At 41.5% G+C, this 21,805-nt stretch overlaps 1 protein-coding gene across 9 annotated transcripts in view; it reads left to right on the top strand.

Moving 5' to 3' along the window:
* Window positions 1–21,805, top strand: part of ZBTB34 (zinc finger and BTB domain containing 34) — a 36,856-nt gene that overhangs the window by 7,408 nt on the left and 7,643 nt on the right. For 7 of the 9 annotated variants that reach the window (XM_081587238.1, XM_081587235.1, XM_081587236.1 and 4 more), the window contains one exon: window positions 16,417–17,951. In XM_081587238.1, coding sequence (XP_081443364.1) covers window positions 16,427–17,947 — 1,521 coding nt within the window. In that variant the 5' untranslated portion in view covers window positions 16,417–16,426 and the 3' untranslated portion in view covers window positions 17,948–17,951. Of the gene's footprint in view, window positions 1–16,416; window positions 18,359–21,805 lie in introns of all 9 variants that reach the window. The other 2 variants (XM_081587233.1, XM_081587232.1) reach the window with 1 other exon arrangement.

Genomic DNA, 21,805 nt, shown 5'->3' with positions numbered 1-21,805 from the left:
CCTGATTTATTCCTTTAACTGAAACTAATTTTTCTATTTCAGGATAGGATTTTAAACACCTAATTGCCTACTTCATAGAAGTAAAAAGAATGGACTTTATGCAGAGAAGTGGCTGCAAAGTACAAGAAATTGTAACCCCTTAATTATTACTGTGTTGGTGTAATGATACACCCTTAAGTGAGAATTTTTTTTTTCCTCTCAAAGGTGATCAGTAAGCCTCTAGCACCAATAAAACCCCTAATTCTCACCACTGTGCCTGGATTAAAGTCTTACTCGTATAGGAGAGAAGAATCCTGGTTCTGGAGACTGTCAGATCTAGGTTCAAATCCTGGCTCAGCCATTAGTGAGTTGGGATGAATTGGGAGAGGGTCTTAGTTTCTCTGAGTGTTTTTCCATCTGTAGAATGAGGGCAGCTGCAGTGTCTGTCTCATGGTGTTGTCATGAAGATTCGGTGAGCAGGTAGAGAGCTTACTTAGCATATAGTCCACAGGTGGAGCTCAGTATCTGTTATTGCCAGTCAGGTTAAAGAGTGCATTCCTGCCCTGCTTGGAAAGCTCAGAAGAAGCTTCTGATGTTTTGTACTGACTGAAAGACAATCCCCACTGTCACACCACACTGTGCTCTCAGAATTAGTGTAGCTGAGCAGACTTGGAGAATGTTAGCGCCTTGGTAGGAAATCTCACAGTTTGGATAAAAATGTTCTTTCAGGCTCACATGAATTAATGCAGTAAGAACTCTAGACTTGTTTTCTTTTAAATTAGGATGAGTGCTTCATGAATATCCATCACGGAATGCCATTTTATTTATTTATTTTTTGCTTGCGTTGGGTTTCAGCAACACCACAATGTTTCAGGCAGGCCTGGTGTTTTTCGGCTGCTGCTTTCTGAAGGAGTAGATTGTAATTCGTGACAGATCAATTTTAGTTCTGACCTAGACCCAGGCAGAAATACCTAGGAAAGTTATTTTTATACCATTGTTACTGCCATTTCCACGCCTGTTGTCCCCAGTGCTCCCATCTGCAGCCTTTTTAATGACTTTTTGTTTAAGAATGAAAACTAGGGATCTTCAGGGTCTTCAGTGCCTGTTGAAGTCTAGCTTGAGTTGGTCTCCAGGATCAGCAAGTGACTGAAGCCAGCAGGTGCATATCTGGGTTTGGAATCATGAACATCTTGATGGAGAATAATGGGTCCCTCCTGGTGCCTTAAACAACTTCCAAATTTGTAACCTTGCTTTCCTTTCTTGGAAGTGTCACTGGGTATTTTTAAATGAAGTGGAGCAAATAAGAGTGTTTATGGTTTATGGGTTAGATGCGGAGAGGGCAATGGCACCCCACTCCAGTACTCTTGCCTGGAAACTCCCATGGACGGAGAAGCCTGGTAGGCTGCAGTCCATGGGGTCGCTAAGAGTCGGACACGACTGAGCGACTTCACTTTTACTTTTCCCTTTCATGCACTGGAGAAGGAAATGGCAACCCACTCCAATATTCTTGCCTGGAGAATCCCAGGGACGGCGGAGCCCGGTGGGCTGCTGTCTATGGGGTCGCACAGAGTCGGACACGACTGAAGCGACTTAGCAGCAGCAGCAGCATGGGTTAGATGGGAGTGAACTACCTTGCTACATTTTTCCTGCTGGTGAGACGATCCTATATCTCTTGGGTGTTCAGCGGGAAAAGTTGAAAGCTGAGCCACCAGCTTAGTTGGGGTTGCTGAGTGCCTCTCTCTGCTAGACTCGGCACACAGTCACTGACCGCACAGAGCTCACCCCCGGGGGCGGGCACTCAGCAGCACAGCTGGCTCAGAAATCAGCACGTCTCAATTGCTTAGGTTTTACACTTTTACTTTTGTTCAGGTTGTCATTATGGGGAAACAGTTCCTGGACTTGACCCAAGGAGTTTGTAGAGGGGATTTCAAGACTCATGTGGGCATTTTGCCCAGGTGACATGCAAGCGTCTTTTCTTATCTTTAGGTTCTCTTTGGAATGGGGTTAGCACTGTGGGAAGATGGCACTCGTCTAGGCTCTGGTTTTCATTGCTCAGTTTCCTTACAGCTTAACAAAAGGCATGATGCAGAATCGTGCCGGTCAGTGAAATGGTGTGTTGACGGGAGAACTAGGCGTGGATGTTTCCTCTTTCATGAGATAACCGTATTACAGTAGGAGCAAATCTGTTCTCAACTGTCTTGTCTGTTTTTTCTCCCTGAGTAACCACATGTTAGCACACGGGTCCTTGGCTACTACAGTTTTTGGTTACTCCCAAATGGTTTATTGGCCAACTCGGTTCAGTTGCCCAGAGGGCAGCCTAAACGCAGCTTGTCTGAGGCGGAGCTAACTTGCCTTCCAAAATGGATAGCGTACCTCAGTCTCCAAGTCCTGTTAGTCCTTCTTTGGACTCATGTTCAAATTGCCAGCCACCAGGAATCCAGTTTGAGATTTCCAGTCTGGTATTCAAGGACGTCCATGTTCTCACCGTGGCATTCCTCTTTCCCTGATCAGTCCTTGTACCTGCGGCCTGGCCACCGCCCCAGACACCATACATTTTTGCCCCACAGTTCTTTGATTCTCCCAGTCCTGCCTGGAGTCTTCTTCCTGTTCCATTTGAAATGCAAAGTCCTGTTCAAATATTGCTTTCACCATGAAGTTTTTCTTTGTTCTGTTTGATTAAAGATTTTTCTTTGGTCAAAAGTAATCAGTCTTGTCATTGCTCTCACAGTTCTTTGTTTCTGCCTCTGTAATTGTCTGCTTGATACAGTAATTATCCATTTGCAGCTTATCTTTCTCTGGATTCTTTGCTTTTAAAAATTACATCTTTTTAGGTAGAATCGTATAACATATTTTAAACTTTTAGTGAGACTAATACAGCTATATGATAAAAAATTCAAAAAGTATAAAAGTCTGTTTCCCTTTCTTCTTCGCAGTCTGTAGTCCTCATTCCCAAAAGTCACCAACATCAGTGGTTTCATGCGATTCCTTCCAGAATGGGTACAACAGCATATACTTGTTCTTTTAAGAAAAGTGTGTGAAAGAAATCAGATATGTACATACATATTTTTTTATAGCTTGTTGTTCAGTTGCTCAGTCGTGTCCAACTCTGCGACCCCCATGGACTGCAGCATGCCAGGCTTCCCTGTCCTCCACCGACTCCCAGAGTTCAGTCAAACTCATGTCCGTTGAATCAGTGATGCCATCCATCCGTCTCATTCTCTGTCATCCCCTTCTCCTGCCTTCAATCTTTCCCAGCATTAGGGTCTTTTCCAGTGAGTCAGCTCTTTGCATCCAGTAGCCAAAGTATTGGAACTTCAGCTTCAGCATCACTTCCTCCAGTGAATATTCAGGCTTGATTTCCTTTAGGATTGACTGGTTTGATCTCCTTGCAGTGCAAGGGACTCTCAAGAGTCTTCTCCTGCACCACAGTTGGAAAGCATCCATTCTTCGGTGCTCAGCCTTCTTTATGGTCCAACTCCCACATCTACCGTTTTGGCTAAATATTAGAACTCCTTTTCAGGTCGAAGGATACAGATCTGTCTCCTCCGTGTTTTTTTTTTTTTTCTGGCATGTGGGATCTTTCCCAACTGAGGATCGAACTCATGCTGCCTGTAATAGGAGCAAGGAGTCTTAACCACTGAACCTCCAGAGAAGTCCTGTCTATTCTTAATGTCTGAGTAGTGTTTCATTGTTGATTGGATTTTTGTTTTTTTGAACCAGTCTTCCACCCATGAATTTTGAGCTCATTTCCCTCTTTTTTTTTTTGCTATATAGAATAAAAATGCTCAGCAGACATCCTTGTTTCATATATCCTAATATGCTGTTGTAAGTACTGTGTACTTGTAGGCTTAATTCTTAGTAGTTAATTGTGGACCAAACAGTAAATGCTTTTTACATCTTGATTGATATTACCAGATTATCCCTAAGGATTACACCTGCACATTTTTTTTTAATTAATTTTTATTGGAGTATAGCTGTCACACTTTTAAAAATGTGTGCAGGTCTGATGGTTTAGGAATGGTATGTCATATTTTCTTTTTGTAATTCACATGTCTTGATCGTGAATAAAACTAAACATCTCTTCATACGTTTTGTTGATCACTTTTTCTTTGAACTGTTCATATCTTTTGCCCCTTCTTCCGTATAATTATCTGTGTGAGCCCAGGTCTGAGTTATAATATAAGTGAAGGAATTTGGAAAGTAGCCCTTTGTCAAAGGTGCATGTACTTTTCCTCAAAACGTCATTTATCTTTTGGCTTTGTTGGGGGGGGTTATCATAAATTTCTATGTTGTCAGATGTATTTGTGCTTGTCTTTGTTGCTTCTGGGATTTATGTCATGCTAGCAAAAGCCTCTGTCTTTATTATAAGTAAACTCACCCATGCTTTTCATTTAGTTATTTTTTGGTGGTAGTCAAGTCTTTTAAAAATACTGTCATACTGGGGGTGGTGGGGAGGGGAGGAGAAAGGATAGTTAAGGAGTTTGGGCTGGACATGTGCACACTGCAATATTTAAAACGGATAACCAGCAAGGACCTACTGTGTAGCACAGGGAACTCTGCTCAGTGTTATGTGGCAGCCTGGGTGGGAGGGGAGCTTGGGGAAGGATGGATACATGTGTATGTATGACTGAGTCCCTTTGCTGAAACTTACAACATTGTTAATCGGCTGCACCCCAGTACGAAATAAGTTTAAAAAAATGTTGTCATAAGACTGTAATGACATTAAATGGAAATAATAGGGCCCTTCTTACATGCCCTAATGCTTTATAAGAAATGGGTAAGGATGCAGTACCTTTGAAAACTTGGGGAGCTGTATTTTCCCTTAATCAGGCGTTTTGTGTGAGCCTGTAGTGATCACAGAGGAGAGCACTCGTGGCCCTTTCGCCTCATTCGCTCACACTCAGTGGATGGAGCAGGCCGTGGGGAAGAGCAGAGTGGTGATGGACGGGTGTCTGTCCACCCTTCCGAAGTTCAGCTGAGTCTGTTAGATTATGGTCAGCCGGTTTCCCTGTCTGTGCGAAGTGGCTTTTTTAACGCTCCTTCAGGTAAAATGTGTGTATTCCTAGTGAGCTTTGGACCCTTGATTAGGGGGTATCATTCCCTTGTTTGTAACATTTCAGAGCAGCCTCTTGTCCTGATGCCTGGGTGTGGTCATATGTTCCTTTTTTGGGTGGGAGCTCAAAAAGATTTCAGGCAGCTTTACTCGCTAAGCCTTATTGTCATATGGTCTTGCATCAGATTTTTGTTTTCTTTTCAGAGCGTGCGTGCACATTTATTTCTAGGATTCCTCTCCTTCACCTTTTACTTCAAGCCTGTCGGTCGAGTCTCCCTGGCCTACTTGTATGGTAATTGATGGGCCAGCACCTCTCCCCTGTGGCTTGTGCCTTGTGCCCACGCTGCCTCGCCGAGTGAATGGCCTCCCTTCTCCGGCTACCCAGTCTGTCCTAACTCTCCAGCCTGTGGTCATGGGCTTCTGAACCTGCTCGCTCTTGGCTCCGTGTGGTTCTGACTTGCCCTGGCCTGCGCTGGCCTTGCTGCTTCCTCAGTGCTTTCAGAGCTGGCTTCCTCACTACTTGGTCAGTCCTGGGTAGCCCCTCACACTCTGCTCTTGCTTTTCTTTTTTAAAAAATGTTTATTTATTTGGCTGCACCAGGTCTCAGTTGCAGCACATAGGCTTCTCTCTAGTGGTGGAGTGCGGGCTCCAGAGCTTGTGGGCTCAGTAGTTTGTGGCTCGGGCTTACCTGCCTGTGGCGTGTGGGATCTTAGTTCAGCCACAGATCGAACCTGTGTCCCCTGCATTGGAAGGTGGATTTTTAACCACTGGACCACCAGGGAAGTCCCTGCTCTTGCTTTTTAAACTCCAGTGTCAGTGCTGCTTTGGATTCTCTTGAACTTGGGCTGAACTTGTCTTCTTGGCAGCATCTGCTCCCTGTGACTTTCACCCTGGAATACCAGAAGGACTGCTTACTTGAGCCCGAGATCTATGGGTTCTAATGAACAGAGGCTTAACATATAAAGATAGCTGTTTATTTAAAGCAGGTTAAAATCAGCCAGGATGCAGAGCTCTGATGGGGAAGAGGGAGTAAAAGCTGTGAGTGTGGAGGGCATAATATACCACAGCTGGAGGGCCACCTGGGACTTTTTTTCTGCTCAGGGCCCTTCCTTCTACTCGTGTCTTTGATCCAGAAAAGAGGGAGATTTTGATCTTGAAAGAGGGTGCTGTAGTAAATTCCTCGAACTGAGACTGCTCATTCACAGGGTATGTGCACTTGTAGGTTTGGCGGGTATTATTAAAATGCGCCCCTTTGCCTTCTCCACCTCCTCCTCACAGAGGAAGGAGTCAGAGCCCTGGGCAGCAGTAGGAGGATGTTTGCCACCTGTCACTGTCCCTTTCTCTGGCCACCCTCCTTGGGCAGGAGTGTAAGCGAGGTCAAGCTTTCTTTTCCTCCTACCTTTTCCTCAACCCCTCTGCCTCCCTGAGTGGTCCTACTGTTCCCCTTGGGCAAATCAAACAAGGATAGGGGATTGTTGTGTAGGACCTCTAGATGGCCAGACTTTGCAACAGTCCTGAAAAAGTTAGCGTCTTTGAGCCTCAGTTTCCTCACCTCTCAAGTGAGGGTGATAGTACCTGCCTTCTCGTGGAAGGTCAAGACGATTCAGTGAAATAATACATATAAGGCCTTTACAACTTGCTCAGCATGTATGGAGCGTTCAGTAAACGTTGGTTATTGATAACGGTGGTGACGGACTTTCCCAGGTAACGAGGGGAGGCTCAGGAATGTGGTGGAAGATGGCAGGGATCCCCTTTTACAATTGCCGAGGCTGGTGTAGGGGTGGCTGGACAGATGGCAAGGCTGCTTACATCCTTCCCAGAACCCACTGTTTGGACCAGTGATGGCAGAGTCTCCTTAGCTGACTGTGGCAGGGGCTATGTGCAAGGTGAGAGCTACCTCCAGAGGTGTGAAAGGATTCCAGTGAAGGAAATTGGAGAGCAGAAAGGTTTGTGTGTCCACTGGTTGAATGAGCAGAAGAGCATTATGAAGAAATGGAGGAGCTGACAATTTTGAACTTCCCAGCAGACCTTTTCAACTAACATCCTCTTCAGGTATGTTTTTAAAAAGAAATATTTCACATTCTTATCCAAAATATAACTTTACAAACAAAGACAAAATAAGTATTGTTAAAATAAGCGTTAATGGTATTGAAGAAAAATATCCAGTTTATATATACTTGTTTTTTAATTAAAATATAGCAGCGTAAATATCTAATTGGGGGTGGTTTTGTCATCTGTGGATGTGAGAGTTGGACTATAAAGAAAGCTGAGCACCGAAGGATTGATGCTTTTGAACTGTGGTGTTGGAGAAGACTCCTGAGAGTCCCTTGGACTTCAAGGAGATCCAACCAGTCAATCCTAAAGGAAATCAGTCCTGAATATTAAGGACTGAGGGAAGGACTGATGCCCAAATTCCAATACTTTGGGCACCTGATGCAAAGAACTGACTCATTGGAAAAGACCCTGATCCTGGGAAAGATTGAAGGCGGGAGCAGAAGGGGATGACAGAGGATGAGATGGTTGGATGGCATCACTGACGCGATGGACCTGAGTTTGAGTAGGCTCCGGGAGTTGGTGATGGACCAGGAGCCCTGGCGTGCCGCAGTCCATGGGGTCGCAAAGAGTCAGACACAACGGAGTGACTGAACTGTAATGGGACAGAAAGAGCTATGATAAATCTGCTGAGTCAAAGAATACTGATTCTTATGTATTTAGTGAGTGGAATAATCAAATTCATTATTGTTTTTCTGTAACAGCTGCAAACTCAGTCTAAATGAAAAACCAATATAAATCACTTCTCTGCATTAACAAAAATGAATCCCATTCCCCTATCTCTCAGAGTTGGGAGGAATCTGCAGTAAGCCTGTAACAAACTGCAAGGCTGGGACTCTTGTTTATCTTTGAATTCCCTTTGGTTATGTGCATGTAGAAGATTGAAATTGAATATTTCCTATAAATGTAGAAAAATAATTTAAATTCCCAGTCAGTATGCCATTTAGTGATTGCAATTAAATCTAATACTTGCAGCACATTTGATAGAAGGCTAATTTTCTTAATTTGCAAAGAACTCTGACAGTTCAATAAAAGAGTCAGATGTGGGCAAAGGAGATGAGTAGGCAGCTGAAAGACAAACAGAAATTGCCATTGAACACCAAAATAGATGATATACCTCATTTATAATTAAGTCACAGCCCAATGAGATACCACTTTTAACCTGTCAGTGTGGCAAAAGCGAGAAAATTCGATACTCGTTGGTAGTTAAGGCGGGTACAAGCACTTCATGTGCTTTTGCTGAAAGGACAGCTGCTGCCACCTCTTGGGAGATGAGTTGGCATTATCGACGGATGTGGAAAACTAACACAGCAGTCCCTCTGCTAGGAGGAAATGCTATGACCATTTAAATGGTTTCCTGGTTTTGGTATCACCTGGGGACTGACTGAGTACATGGTAACATAGCTATCCATGGAATACGAAGAAATCAGAAAAGAGAATGAAGTAGATGAATTTGCGCTGCTGTGGAAGGATTTTAAGGAGTATTAGATACTTTTATTTTTTGGCTGTGTTGGGTGTTCGTTGTGGTGCCATGGCTTTTTCTCCTGTTGCGGGGCACAGGCTCCAGAGCACTCGGGCCCAGTAGTTGAGATGCATGGGCTTCATTGATCCTGTGGCACATGGAATCTTAGTTCCCCAACCAGGGATCAAATCCGCATCCCCTGCATTGGAAGGCAGATTCTTAACCACTGGACCACCAGGGTAGCCCCTTAAATACATTGTTACAAAGCAGCGTACAGGACCGTTTTTGCTGGTATGTGTTTATAGTTTTCTCTGAAAGAACACCCACAAATGCTTCCCAGTGATTATCTTTGGCAGAAGAGACCAGAGGACAATGAAGATAGCCAGTTTATATTTTTCTGTACTATAATTTGAAGTTTGACCATGTGCATATATGTTACTTTAAAGATAAAATTAAACGTTGATCTAACTTAGGTGTGGGCCCGCTGTCATTCCATTCACGGGAGACGTCAAGACCCTCAAGGAACCAGTGATTACCCCATGCTGGGAAATGGCTGATACAGAGGAGTATGGGGGGTTCTGCTTGAACTTGACGTCTCTCTACGAGGTTCTGACTTCCTTTACTTCAGGACCACTAGACCTGATGAGTCAGGCCTGGGTGTAGACTTGTGATTAGTTGCACCTTTACTCCCTCTGACCTGGTCATGTGACTAGGACTTAAATTCCCTGGAATCTCCTCATGTGTCAGTCTCTGAGAAGCCTCTTCCCCCAGTGTTCTTGTCAGCAGCTTGAGGCTGGAGTCTCTGAATCTCACCGTCACAGCCGGAAGGAGGTGTCAGTGTCAAGGAGAGGACAGTGGAGCACTTCCTTTCTCATTTTGCAGAAAAATGGAATTCCTCTCTTAGGTGTTAATCATAGTCTTTTCATTTTTCTCTTCAGTGCTTTTCTTTCAAGTGCAGTTCTCTCCTTTCTCTCTGAGAAGAAGATAAAAAGCCGCACAGAGGAGGAGGAAGCCTCATTGCAGAACTGTTTTCAGTTTTACAGACTATTTCAGAAATGCTTTTTGTTTTCCTTTTTCTACTGGTTTTTGCCTAGGACTCTGTACTTTTTAAAAGCCTGAACCCACCTTCCTTTTGCCCTTTAATTCCAAAAGTCACTGTTTACACACTCTTGTGTGTCCTGAAAACGCTGTAATGAACAGGTAACATTTGACCACTTGGCAGGTGCCAGGCAGTGGGTGTTTCTAGAAGGCAGTCTGGTGTAGTTTTGAGCCTGCCCTGGCTCCAGACTAAGTTCATCCATTAGCACTGGGACCTTTGGCAAGTGTCTTAACTTCTTTTCTTCAGTTTTTTCATCTATAAAATGGCAACAATCATAGTATTCCCCTCACAGTTGATAAGAGAATTTAACATATGTAAGATGTTTAGCACAAGATAGGCACTCATTATACCTAAGCTATTATACTCATTCATTGCATGAATTTCCTTCATTCAATTTTACATCAGTTGTGTTGGGTAATAGTTCTTCCACAAGCTTTTCTAGATACAGAAGTCAAAGTTAACTGACTTGTCTAAGGCCGTTTAATTATTTAAACGTTCATTGTTGTTATTTTTATTAGAAAGTAGCACAGCCAGGATTCATAGCCAAGTCTAATTTCAAAACCAGTTCTCTTTGTTACACCATCCTGTCCCCTAAAAAAAAGTCTCAGTAGCTAATAACATTGATTGCCATGTCCCAAGCATCCATTGTACAGATTGCTTCTTACATGTTTTCTCATAACAACCCATGAGGCAAAGACTATTACTGTTAAAAACAAAACAAAACAAAACTGAGACTTGGAAAAGTTATAAAGTACCTTGCCCAAGGTTTTATAAATGGAAATCCGGCATCATTTGAATCCACATCTGACTCCAAACTCTTCCAATGAATATATTATAATCTTATTTTTTTAAAACTAGATGAAGTGCCTTAAATTTTTTTTTAATGTTACCTGTTTTTAATAAGTAATACATCCACATGGCTGCGAAATTTTAAGAGTCTAAAATGATTCACTGAAAGCTAATGGGTCTTCCAGCTACTCTGTTATTTCCCCCTCCCAAGAGGATGTTTGTTTTTGTTCATCATTCCAGAAATATTGTGCTTGTGTATCTGTATATGTTGACACAGATATATGTGTTTTCACTTTGCTTTGTACAAATATAGTGTTATATATACTGCTCTGCATCTGATTTTTTTCATTCAGCAATATATTATAGTGATTGTTTCATAACAGTAATGAAAAGAGCTTCCTTATTCATTTTTTTGGTTGTATAGTAGTCTTTAGTATGGACATATCATAGTTTATTAGTCAGGCTCCTCTTGATTAGAATTTAGTTTGTTTCCAGTCTTTTGTCATGAACTATGCTATAATGAATTCCTAGAGCTAAAATTGCTCGGTCATGGGGGATCATTTGTAATTTTGCTGGATACTATTGAAATGCCCTCCATTTTGTTTGTACCATTTTATATTCCAGTGTCTGTCAAATTATCATCTACTTGGGATTTTAATGTATGTGTGTGTGTGTGTGTGTGTGTATATATATATATATGTCATTCCAAGAAATGCATGTTCACTATAGAACTTTGGAACATACAGAAAAAGACAAACAAGAAAGTTAAAACATCTTTACTGTTTCATTAATGTAAATGTTTTATATATATTCTTTAATATTATCTCTATTTAATATTTGTAAATACATACATCCTTTTAGAAATATCCTTCTTTGTATTCTGTGATCACCTGATTTTTCTAACAGCTTTGTCGAGGTATAACTTACATATAAAAATGCCCATCTTAAGTATACAATTCAGTGACATTTTTAGTAAACTTATAAAGTTGTCAGACTATCATCGTAATTCAGTTTTAGACCATTTCCATCACCCATAAAAATCCTTCCTGTTCATTTGCAGTTGATCTGATTTTTTGCTGTGTCACTAAATATTTATTCAGCACATATTTACTGAGTATCCACCATGTGCCAGGCAATTATCTGGCTGCTGCTGCTGCTAAGTCACCTCAGTCGTGCGACCCCATAGACGGCAGCCCACCAGGCTCCCCCGTCCCTGGGATTCTCCAGGCAAGAATACTGGAGTGGGTTGCCATTTCCTTCTCCAATGCATGAAAGTGAAAAGTGAAAGTGAAGTCGCTCAGTTGTGTCCGACTTGTAGCGACCCCATGGACTGCAGCCTACCAGGCTCCTCCGTCCATGGGATTTTCCAGGCAAGAATTATCTGGCAGATGGTTAATATAACAGATAAAAATTCCTACCCTCATAATACTTACATTTTGTGGAACTTTGAATTCTTCTTTAACATCATTTTAGTAATGACTTGGTATTCGGTATATAGGTGTATCGTACTTTAATAATTCCCTTATTGTTGAACATTTATTTAGGTTGTTTCCATTATTTGCTTTGTAATTGAATATAGTTATGAGTAAATTCTTGTGCCTTTATTCATGACTTTTTTTATGGTACAGAGTGCTAAGTCGAGCGAAATTCCCGTTTTAAGGCTTTTGTTTTAATTTGCTTACCAGAGTATATGAGAGCCTCCCTCTTCCTATAATCACTGCCTACTGAGTTGCGCTTTTAAAAGCCTGGGCAATTTGAGAAAGAAGAATTGTGTCTTGTGTTAATTTTTATATTTTGGCTTATTGATGAAGTTGTTAAGCATTTTATCCCTATGTTTAAAGGTTATTTTAATTTTTTTTTAAGCATCTGTTCATATTCTTTGCTCACTTTTCAGTTGTCCTATTTGGCTTTTATTGATTTGTAAGAGTTTTATAATTCTCTGCCATGGATGTTATATATTTTTCATAATTTCTCTCTTTTTTATGGTAAAAAATATATTTTTTAGATGTAAAGAAGTTTTTATTATACTTAAATAGTTAAATCTCCCTTTCTTCTGATACCTGTCTTTGTGTGCTCAGAAACGCCTTCTTGAAGTTATTTTTGAGTGTGTTGTGAAGAAGGGATCTGTCTTTATTATTATTTATTCATATTATCCAAGCAGCATCTATTTCCGGAAATCTTCCTCTGTCACTGATTGAAAATGGCCCCCGAAGACCCATCCTGGTCTGATTTCCACCTGCCTCGGTCGCCTCGCGTGTTCTCTGCCCTTGCTCCTCGCCCCAGCTGTGCCACAGTGCTCCAGCATTTCCTTCCTTCCCGACTCAGCCTCTCATCCTTTGTGCACGTGACTCCTTCTCTCTGGAAGACTGGAACATTTCCCTGCAGCACCCCCCAACCCCCCAATATCTGGCTAACCTTTACTCTTCCTTGAGGTCTCAGCTGAGATATCATCCTTATATCCTCCATTGTGAAAGGTCTTACAGATCTTACCACAGTTTACAACAAAAGAATTGTAGCTCACCTGGGTCCCTAGTGCCAAGCATACTTTTATACCGTGTCTAAATGCATACACTCAGTGTATGTTTAGAAAATGAATGAATTATAGCCTACTTATCCATTTTGACATCTGTGTGTTTGGCTGCATTTTTCTTTTTCTATAATTTTTTCAGTATTTATTCCTCTAGATCTTTGTTGCCCAGTGTGGTAGCCACTGCCCACTTAATGGCTGTTGAGCACTTGAAATGTAGTTATTCCAAATTGAGATGTGCTATAAATATAAAATATACATCACAGTTCAAAGACTTGACAGACATGAAATTGTAAGAGTGTTGTGGAAATACCCATGTAACCTTGGGTAAGATCCTTCTCTTGTATCTCAAGTTTCCTCATCAATAAATGGAAATAATAATGGGAAAAAAAGACTTAGTGTGGAAACAAGAATATAAGATATCTCATTAATAACTTTCTAATGTTGATCTTAAAATGGTAATGTTTTAGCTATATAGGGTTTAAAAAATGGATTAAAGTTTATATTTTTACTTTTAAACAATGTTAACTGCTAGAAAACATTACACATGGCTTACATTATATTTCTGTTGGACAGCAATGTTCTAGATGAATTTTTAAATCATTTTGTCAGATTTCTCATAAAATACCCCATTGAACTGCATTATATTTATAAACTAACTTGCAGGAAATGTGTTCATCTTCACAGTATCAAATCTTCCTGCCAGAAGCGTATGTGTCTTCATTTGTATGTGTTTTTGTCTTATTAAAGTGTTAGAGTTTTCTTCTTGTAGATCCTATTTTTTGTTTATCTCCCAAGTGTTTTATAGTTTCTGTTACTGTTGTTGGTTGTAACTTGTCATTAGCTTACCTAACCGGTTTTTTATGAATAATAATTTTTGGAATCCTCCAGTTATTAGATCCTGATTCTAACAGATTTTTTTCAAGCAGTTCTTTTGTATTTTCTGTGTAAATAATCGTATCTCCCTTGAAAAGTGATTTCACCCCCTCTTTTCTAAAGGCTATATGCCTTTAGTTTTCTCTTGTTGCTTTGCCTGGAACGTCAAGAACAATGTTAGGTAAAAGAAGTAGTGGGTAGACAACCTTGTAGCTTCGCAAGCACTAACGGGAATTCTACACAAGTGTTTACCAGAGTGTGTGCCCGGGAATACTGATTCTTTGGAATATTAATATGTGTACCTTGAGAGAAGAGCTTCATAGTTAAATAAGTTTGCAAACTGTTGAGATGAATAGAATTCTTGTCCGTAGGACTTTGTAGATGGGTTATTATGCTAATGTTTTTAAGTCGTAGGAGGTTGTGATGGTGAGCTTGGGGCTTGTGTTCTACTAAATACATTTTGGGAAATGCAGATGTGTTTCCTTTTTCAAGTTGATGTTGCCATTGGTTTGCAGTAGATACTGTTTATTATATTAAGAAAATATTGTTCTGAGCTTACTAGCTTATTGAGTATTTTGTTCCTTACTTTGAAAGTAGCTTTCTAAAATGCATAATCAGCACAGAATTGATATGGCCATATGGTTTTTCATCTTTGACTTATTGAGGTTGCAAATTATGTTTGTGTGTTTCATAATATATAGCCATCCTTGGAGAAGGAAATGGCAACTCACTCCAGTATTCTTGCCTGGAGAATTCCATGGACAGAGGAGCCTGGCAGGCTGCAGTCCATGGAGTCGCAAGACTCAGACATGACTTAGCAACTAGAGAGAGAGCGCCATCACACTTGATCATAATATATTATTCCTTTAATGAGTTATTTTTGTTAATATTTCCTTTAGGATATTAAAGAAAGTCTGTTTAGTGAAGTCTCTTTTCTGAGGTAAAGTTGACAGTCGTCTTTATGCTGTTTGCCATTTCCTGGTATCAGACATGTGCCAGATGAACAGAGATGCTTTACCTGTTTGAGCATGCATCTAGAGCAGTGTGAATGGCCTGAAGGTCATTTGTGCTTTAGCACTTCTGTTTCTTTTTAATTTAATCCTGCCAATTTTTGTTATCCTAAAAATATATTTATGCCACTCAGATTTCAGATTGATCTCAATGATAAATCTAGAATAAATAAGGGCACAGGATTCCTCTCTAAAATGTTTTAACAAATTCTGACGTGATTAAAAAATATTCTGATGTGATTTATCACACTGATGGATCTTTTTCTGAAGGAGTCTTAAATTTAGTTGCACATTGTCTTAAAATTTAAAACATTGTCTCTGTGATTAAATACTCTTCATATTACTTTTTTGTTTTCTTTGAATTTAACTTATTGTTCCTTTTCTAACCTCTTAAGTGATTTTATTTATTTTTATTCTTCAATGATAAAAGTGTTTTAAGGCATTGATATTGTCTGTTCAAATTTGTTGTTTGAGAACCCCAGCATTTCATTGTTAAAAATTTCAAGCATACAGAAAAGTTGAATTTTATTATACAGTAAACAACTGTGTACTGAATCTAGATGCCACACTTGTTAACATTCTACTCTGTTTTCTTTATCACGTATCTATCCATTTCTTTTTGGATGCATTGTCAACTAAGTTGGACATGTAAATAAATTTCATTCCTAAACCCTTCTTACTGCAGATTTGATGTGAGTTTTCTTATTTTTTAAACAGCTTTGTTCCTTATTGATTTTTCTCTTTGATTCAGTACTTATTCAGGAGGTGTTTAAATTTCTATTGATTGTGTTTTAAAAACAGAAATATAAATGTCAGATCTAATTTGGTTGTGGTCAGAAAATGCAGCCTGAGGTCTACACCTTCTGTAGTTTTGAGTAATCAGAGCTGTGGTTTCTAGGCAGGGGTCAGTTAACGTCATAAGCACTGGCAGAGGATGATACACTCCTGGTATGTCCATCACTCTTGCACCTGCTGTCTAAAACCTCTTCACTGAAAGAGATTGAGCATTGCTCTATGAATTACCAACCCCAAAGGAGATAAAGGTGTGTAGAGCTGAAGGAGAAAAAAATGTACGTCAAGACAGCAACTCAAATTCTAAGCTAAAAAAGGGTTTATGCTCCATTCAGTGTATCTGATGTGCTGTATACTTGAAAAACACCAATTGAAAATATGCACATAAGGCAGAACATTTTAAAAAATGAATTTACTTATCTTTTACAGAGTACTTCAACTCCTCAAAGGTAGGTGAAACAGGAAAATATGTTTCTCAAAAGGATACCAAGTTCTCAATTAGAGCAAAGATGGCCCTACTATATATAACATGTTTTACTTCCATCAAGATGAAAGGCAGTTGAGACTCTAGGCTAATTGATCATTAAGTTATTTAGCTTTAGGTGAATTAACCGAGCCATGAAGGACTGAAGTAAGAGGAAAATTGCTCAGGCAGACCCTAAGATGTACAGTAGCTACAGTGTTCGCGGGGGTGGTATTTTTTGCACGGTTGTGTTTATACGGCTTGTACTTGAGTGAGGAGTCACTGGTGAATTATGAAACTCTCTCTTTCCTCAGATTACGCTTCATGTCAGTAGAAATGGACAGCAGCAGTTTTATTCAGTTTGATGTGCCCGAGTACAGCAGCACCGTCCTGAGCCAGCTAAACGAACTCCGCCTGCAAGGGAAACTATGTGACATCATTGTCCACATTCAGGGTCAGCCATTCCGAGCCCACAAAGCCGTCCTCGCGGCCAGCTCCCCCTACTTCCGGGACCATTCAGCATTAAGTACCATGAGTGGCTTGTCAATATCAGTGATTAAAAACCCCAATGTGTTTGAACAGTTGCTTTCATTTTGTTACACTGGAAGAATGTCCTTGCAGCTGAAGGATGTTGTCAGTTTTCTGACGGCAGCTAGCTTTCTTCAGATGCAGTGTGTCATTGACAAGTGCACGCAGATCCTAGAGAGCATCCATTCAAAAATCAGTGTGGGAGACGTGGACTCTGTGACCGTCGGTGCGGAAGAGACCCCGGAGAGCCGCAACGGAGTGAAAGACAGCAGCTTCTTTGCCAACCCAGTGGAGATCTCCCCGCCATACTGCTCTCAGGTACGGCAGCCCACCACAAGCAGCGATCTTCGGATGGAGACCACACCCAGCAAAGCTCTGCGCAGCAGCCGTTTACAGGAAGAAGGGCACTCGGACCGAGGGAGCAGTGGGAGCGTCTCCGAGTACGAGATCCAAATCGAGGGGGACCATGAGCAAGGGGACCTGCTGGGGAGGGAGAGCCAGATCACCGAGGTGAAAGTGAAGATGGAGAAGTCCGACCGGCCCAGCTGTTCCGACAGCTCGTCCCTGGGAGACGACGGGTACCATACCGAGATGGTTGATGGGGAACAGGTCGTGGCTGTGAACGTGGGTTCCTATGGTTCTGTGCTCCAGCACGCCTATTCTTACTGCCAGGCAGCCTCACAGCCAGCCGGTGGCGTATCTGAGGCGTTCGGAAGTTTGAGTAACTCCAGTCCCTCCAGATCCATGCTGAGCTGTTTCCGAGGAGGACGGGCCCGCCAGAAGCGGGCCCTGTCCGTCCACCTGCACAGTGATCTGCAGGGCCTGGTGCAGGGTTCCGACAGTGAGGCCGTGGTGAATAACCCGGGCTTCGAGAGCAGCCCCCGGGAGAGGAGCGCGCGAGGTCACTGGTACCCGTACAACGAGAGGTTGATCTGCATCTACTGCGGCAAGTCCTTCAACCAGAAGGGAAGCCTTGACAGGCACATGCGACTGCACATGGGAATCACGCCCTTTGTGTGCAAGTTCTGTGGGAAGAAGTACACGCGGAAGGACCAGTTGGAGTACCACATCCGCGGCCATACCGACGACAAGCCATTCCGCTGTGAGATCTGCGGCAAGTGCTTCCCCTTCCAAGGCACCCTCAACCAGCACCTGCGGAAAAACCACCCTGGCGTGGCCGAAGTCCGCAGTCGCCTGGAGTCCCCCGAGAGAACAGATGTGTATGCGGAACAGAAACTAGAAAACGATGCCTCGGCCTCAGAGATGGCCCTGGATTCCCGGATGGAAATTCATACGGTGTCCGATGCTCCTGATTAAGATGGTAAAAAAAAAAAAAATAGTGCACCCATGCAAAGCACATTAATCAATGCCTATTTGTGATTTGCTTTGTTGTCATCTTTGGTTTTCCCAACCATCTGGAAATCTCTTGGTCTCTTGGCAGTTTTTCTAAGGTTTCTGGAAGGAACACTTCATGGTGTTTATCCTTTCCCCACCCCGCCCTCCCTCCCCCAAGGAGCTCAAGGCATGAAGGGCAGTGTATCCAGGGAAAACAGGCTGACAGTATTCCTCTCTGGCCGGACTCTTCATCCAAAATCTGCCAGTGATTTAGCTATGCCAACTGGTCGACCCTCCGGTTTTCTGCCAAGAGGCATACTCTCTCATTGTGTGCACTGACGCCAGTGCATTTCCATGGAGAGAGACTGGGATGCCGTCAGCTGATACAAATGGGTAACCTTTTCTAATTTAAAATTACTTTTAGGGGGTAGTTAGACAATTTATATATATATATAATAAAGCGATTATTATATATATAGTATATATACATTCTCAAATTTGATTTTATTCTGGTTGAGGTGAATGTAAGAGGAATATATAATTTAATACAATGTGAACAGGGCTTTGGACTCTGTCTCGTCCCTACCTAATATGTTAGGGTTTTGCCCCTTTATTTACCTTATGAAAGAATGTTAATAGGTTTTCATATATATATTAATCATTGTGTCCAAAAGCAAGCAAAGCAAATCACAGTGTTCATAGCTCTGCTTCATAACAAACACATAAACCAAATGCCATAAAATGTATTCAACTCTAGTTGGAAACCATTTGGAATTTTTGTTAGTTGTCCAGATTGGTAAGCTGGATGACCCGTGGTGCTGACCTTTTTACATATTGTAGTGTTATATTAGCCAACCCCAAAGGAGCAGTGGTTTTCAATGTTTTTACTGGCCTCTGAATCTACCTTCATTCCGTACTGTAGAAACACACATACCAGGTAACTAAATCGAATCACTCTCTACCGTGAGTTAGTACTCGCAGTAAAGGAAAGGAATTTGTAGTTCTGTCTACAAAGTTCTCCAAGCAGTGTTGTAGGTTTTTTTTGTTTTTTTTTTTAACACCTTCTTTCTCTTTACAAACAGCCAGTTCAGGTGCACAGCAACTTTTTCTACATGCAGTTCCCAGGGAAACTGCAGAACTTGGAATTTGTACTTTTTGTAAAGATATACTCTATGGGAATTGCAAGCAATATATCTATCCTAGTATTGTATGTGCTGACGAGAGCCTCATTGGCTCCCCCACTCTCAGTGTTTCCTGCTTAAAGAAACCAACAGTTAAAAAGCCCTCTAAGATACTCTGTGTGTCACCAAATCTCTGTGTCACCATTTTTTTGGTCACGTGGTGCTATTTTTTATGTTATGTATCTTTTAGGTCAGTATAGTTGTAGAAAATGTGAAATGTAATGGTAAAAGTGAATTACAATTTTTTTTTTCCTCTCCTGAGTTTATAGCTTGAAAAAAAGACCTCAAAAGCATGTGCTGGCAAACACATTACTGTATTTAAAAAAGAAAAAACAACCCGAGTCCTATTTGGATAATGTTTTATTAGTGCTTGAGGAAATGTCTTGAGTTTTACATTCTGTTCACCCGTGTGCTTCTGGTATACAAAACAGGCTCTGTAAGATTGCTCTGGTACTGTATATACCAGCAGAGAGTAATGTGAGCAATTTAGTGTTGAGTTTGTGCCATGGGCCGCTGGTAAGATATCAGCACTCCAGACTCTTCTGCTTTGAGAACCTTGGCCCTGAAACTCACAAACCAGCGTGTCTCCCCAGGAGAATAGCACAAACCCCCTAAGAGGAAAAAAAAAACAAAACTAAAAGTGAAACCTCAGAAGCAAGGAGTTAAAAGGAATACAAAAATAGATGTTTGCCGGTTTTCCATGTTTTTTGGCTCTTAAAATACCAAGAATGGAGTTGGGGTTGGGGGGGGTGTTTGGGGATTTTTGTTTTGTTTTGTTTTTTGGTTCTGGGGAAAAAAAAAATCATTCAGGCCCTTGTGTGTGACCCCCCCCCCCTGGGGTGGTAGCTGTGCAGTAGCATCTCTTCAGCACAGGGGGTCTGTCCACACATTGTGAGCCACCACGCTCCACATCAGTGTTACTACGTCCAGATACACGCAAGTCCTGCTGCTCGAGGAGCGGCTTCTGCTAACCGGGTATATAGTATGCCTTTTCCTGTCAGACTGCCTAAGTCCGGGGCCTGTTCTCTCCCTGAAGCACTTGTTTAACTCCTATCAAAGCCCTGTGCCTCGAGGGGAGGCTGGACCCCCAGTGTTTACCCACTTAAATATATTCTGGGGTTTCAGGTAAATGTTTGTAATTTTTTTTTTCCTTACATGAATAAGTTTGGTTTTGATTTTTTTTTTCTTCAAAGAATTAAATGCAAAAAATTTGTGTTGTGATACAAATTAAGTTTGTGACAAGAAACACCCAAATTGAGGACATGAGAGGTCAGGCTCAGGGAAGGAACCTCCTTTTCACTCAGGCTTGGGGCCTTCCTCCTGAGAGGTCTCCAGAGCATTCTGTGACACACGAGACAAGTGAGGAGGGAAGGCACTTGGGGCAGGTGCCTCCAATGTCCTGGTTCTTGTCACCTTGTCCGTCTTAACCTTATATACATGGAGTTCTTCGTGTGTGTAAATTTGTTAAACTGGTTTGAGTTTACCAAAGAGTGACTTATCCAAAATTGTCTTTGACAAAAAAAAAAAAATCTACATTGCTTTGATTGTACAGTTCAGGTTCAGACATTGTAATGGGACTGTTAAGGGGCAGAAAAATTGATTGCGTTTCTTTCGAGTAATGATTCCACATTTTGCAAGTTCCACTTGCTCCCATTCATGTTGCTAACACTTTACCTTCTCCACTGCTAGCAGTGCTCAGAATGATCTCAAGCCATAACCCAGTACTGTAAGGTTCCACAGGGCTTCGCGGGAGGCGGCGCGCAGGCCAGCGCAGAGCTGGGCGCCGTGCTCCTCAGTGTGCACGGCCAGTGAAAGCTTAACTCTGTTCAGATCGGGCAGCAGCAATTAATTGTGCCTTGTCACATGAGGATGTGCCAGGAGGATTAACGTGACCACACAACAGAAACATTCTCTCCCCGAAGTTCACTTCACGTCTCCACAGACGAAGTCCGCTGTGTAACTCTTTAGAGCGACTTTTTTTTTTGGAAAGCAAAGTCCCTATTTCTGTACAGTTTTAGGTTAGATGTTTCACTTATAACAAATGCAAAAACAGTTAAGACAAAAGTAATATGTGAAGAAGTCTTTTACAGTAAAATATATCCTGAATCCATATAGGTTTGTTCATAATTGAGTCTCTTCTCGAGCTACCTTTTCAAACACGTAGACAATGTGAAGACAGTGACAGCATCCTTTTCTAGAGGTGTTCAACCTGTTCTTACAAACTGTGAAAACAAAGAATTTTCTACTTTTACTAATGTTTGTGGTTTTAAACAGTTATTTTCATTCTAATCAGTTCTCTACCCTCTAATTTCTACTAAAGTTGTAAATACACTTAGAAATGATATTTGTAAATACAGTATACGAAGTCAAGTTGATTTTGGGGTCAGTGGAGAACCTCCCAGTTGGCTCTGCCTTGGCAGTTTTGTTTTTTGTTGTTGCTGGGTTTTTTTTTTTTTTTAACAGCAGAAAGGATACTGTCGGTTCACTGTTAAGCAGAATATACTGTAGAGCTAAATTGATAACTTCTAAATCTTCCAGAGCATGACTAGATGTCTTTCCTAATGATAGCAGTTATATAACCAAGTCTTTATTTGTCCCTTAGCCCAGACCATAGGTAGGCCTGCATATTTTTGTGTGTGGTTTTGTTTTTACTTTTGTT

The sequence above is a fragment of the Giraffa tippelskirchi genome, chromosome 4 (genome assembly GCF_054371585.1).
Source record: "Giraffa tippelskirchi isolate mGirTip1 chromosome 4, T2T-mGirTip1v1.2.pri, whole genome shotgun sequence".
Lineage (NCBI taxonomy): Eukaryota > Metazoa > Chordata > Mammalia > Artiodactyla > Giraffidae > Giraffa > Giraffa tippelskirchi.
Note: the sequence above shows the minus strand (reverse complement) of the source record. Positions and strands in the feature narration are given on the sequence as shown.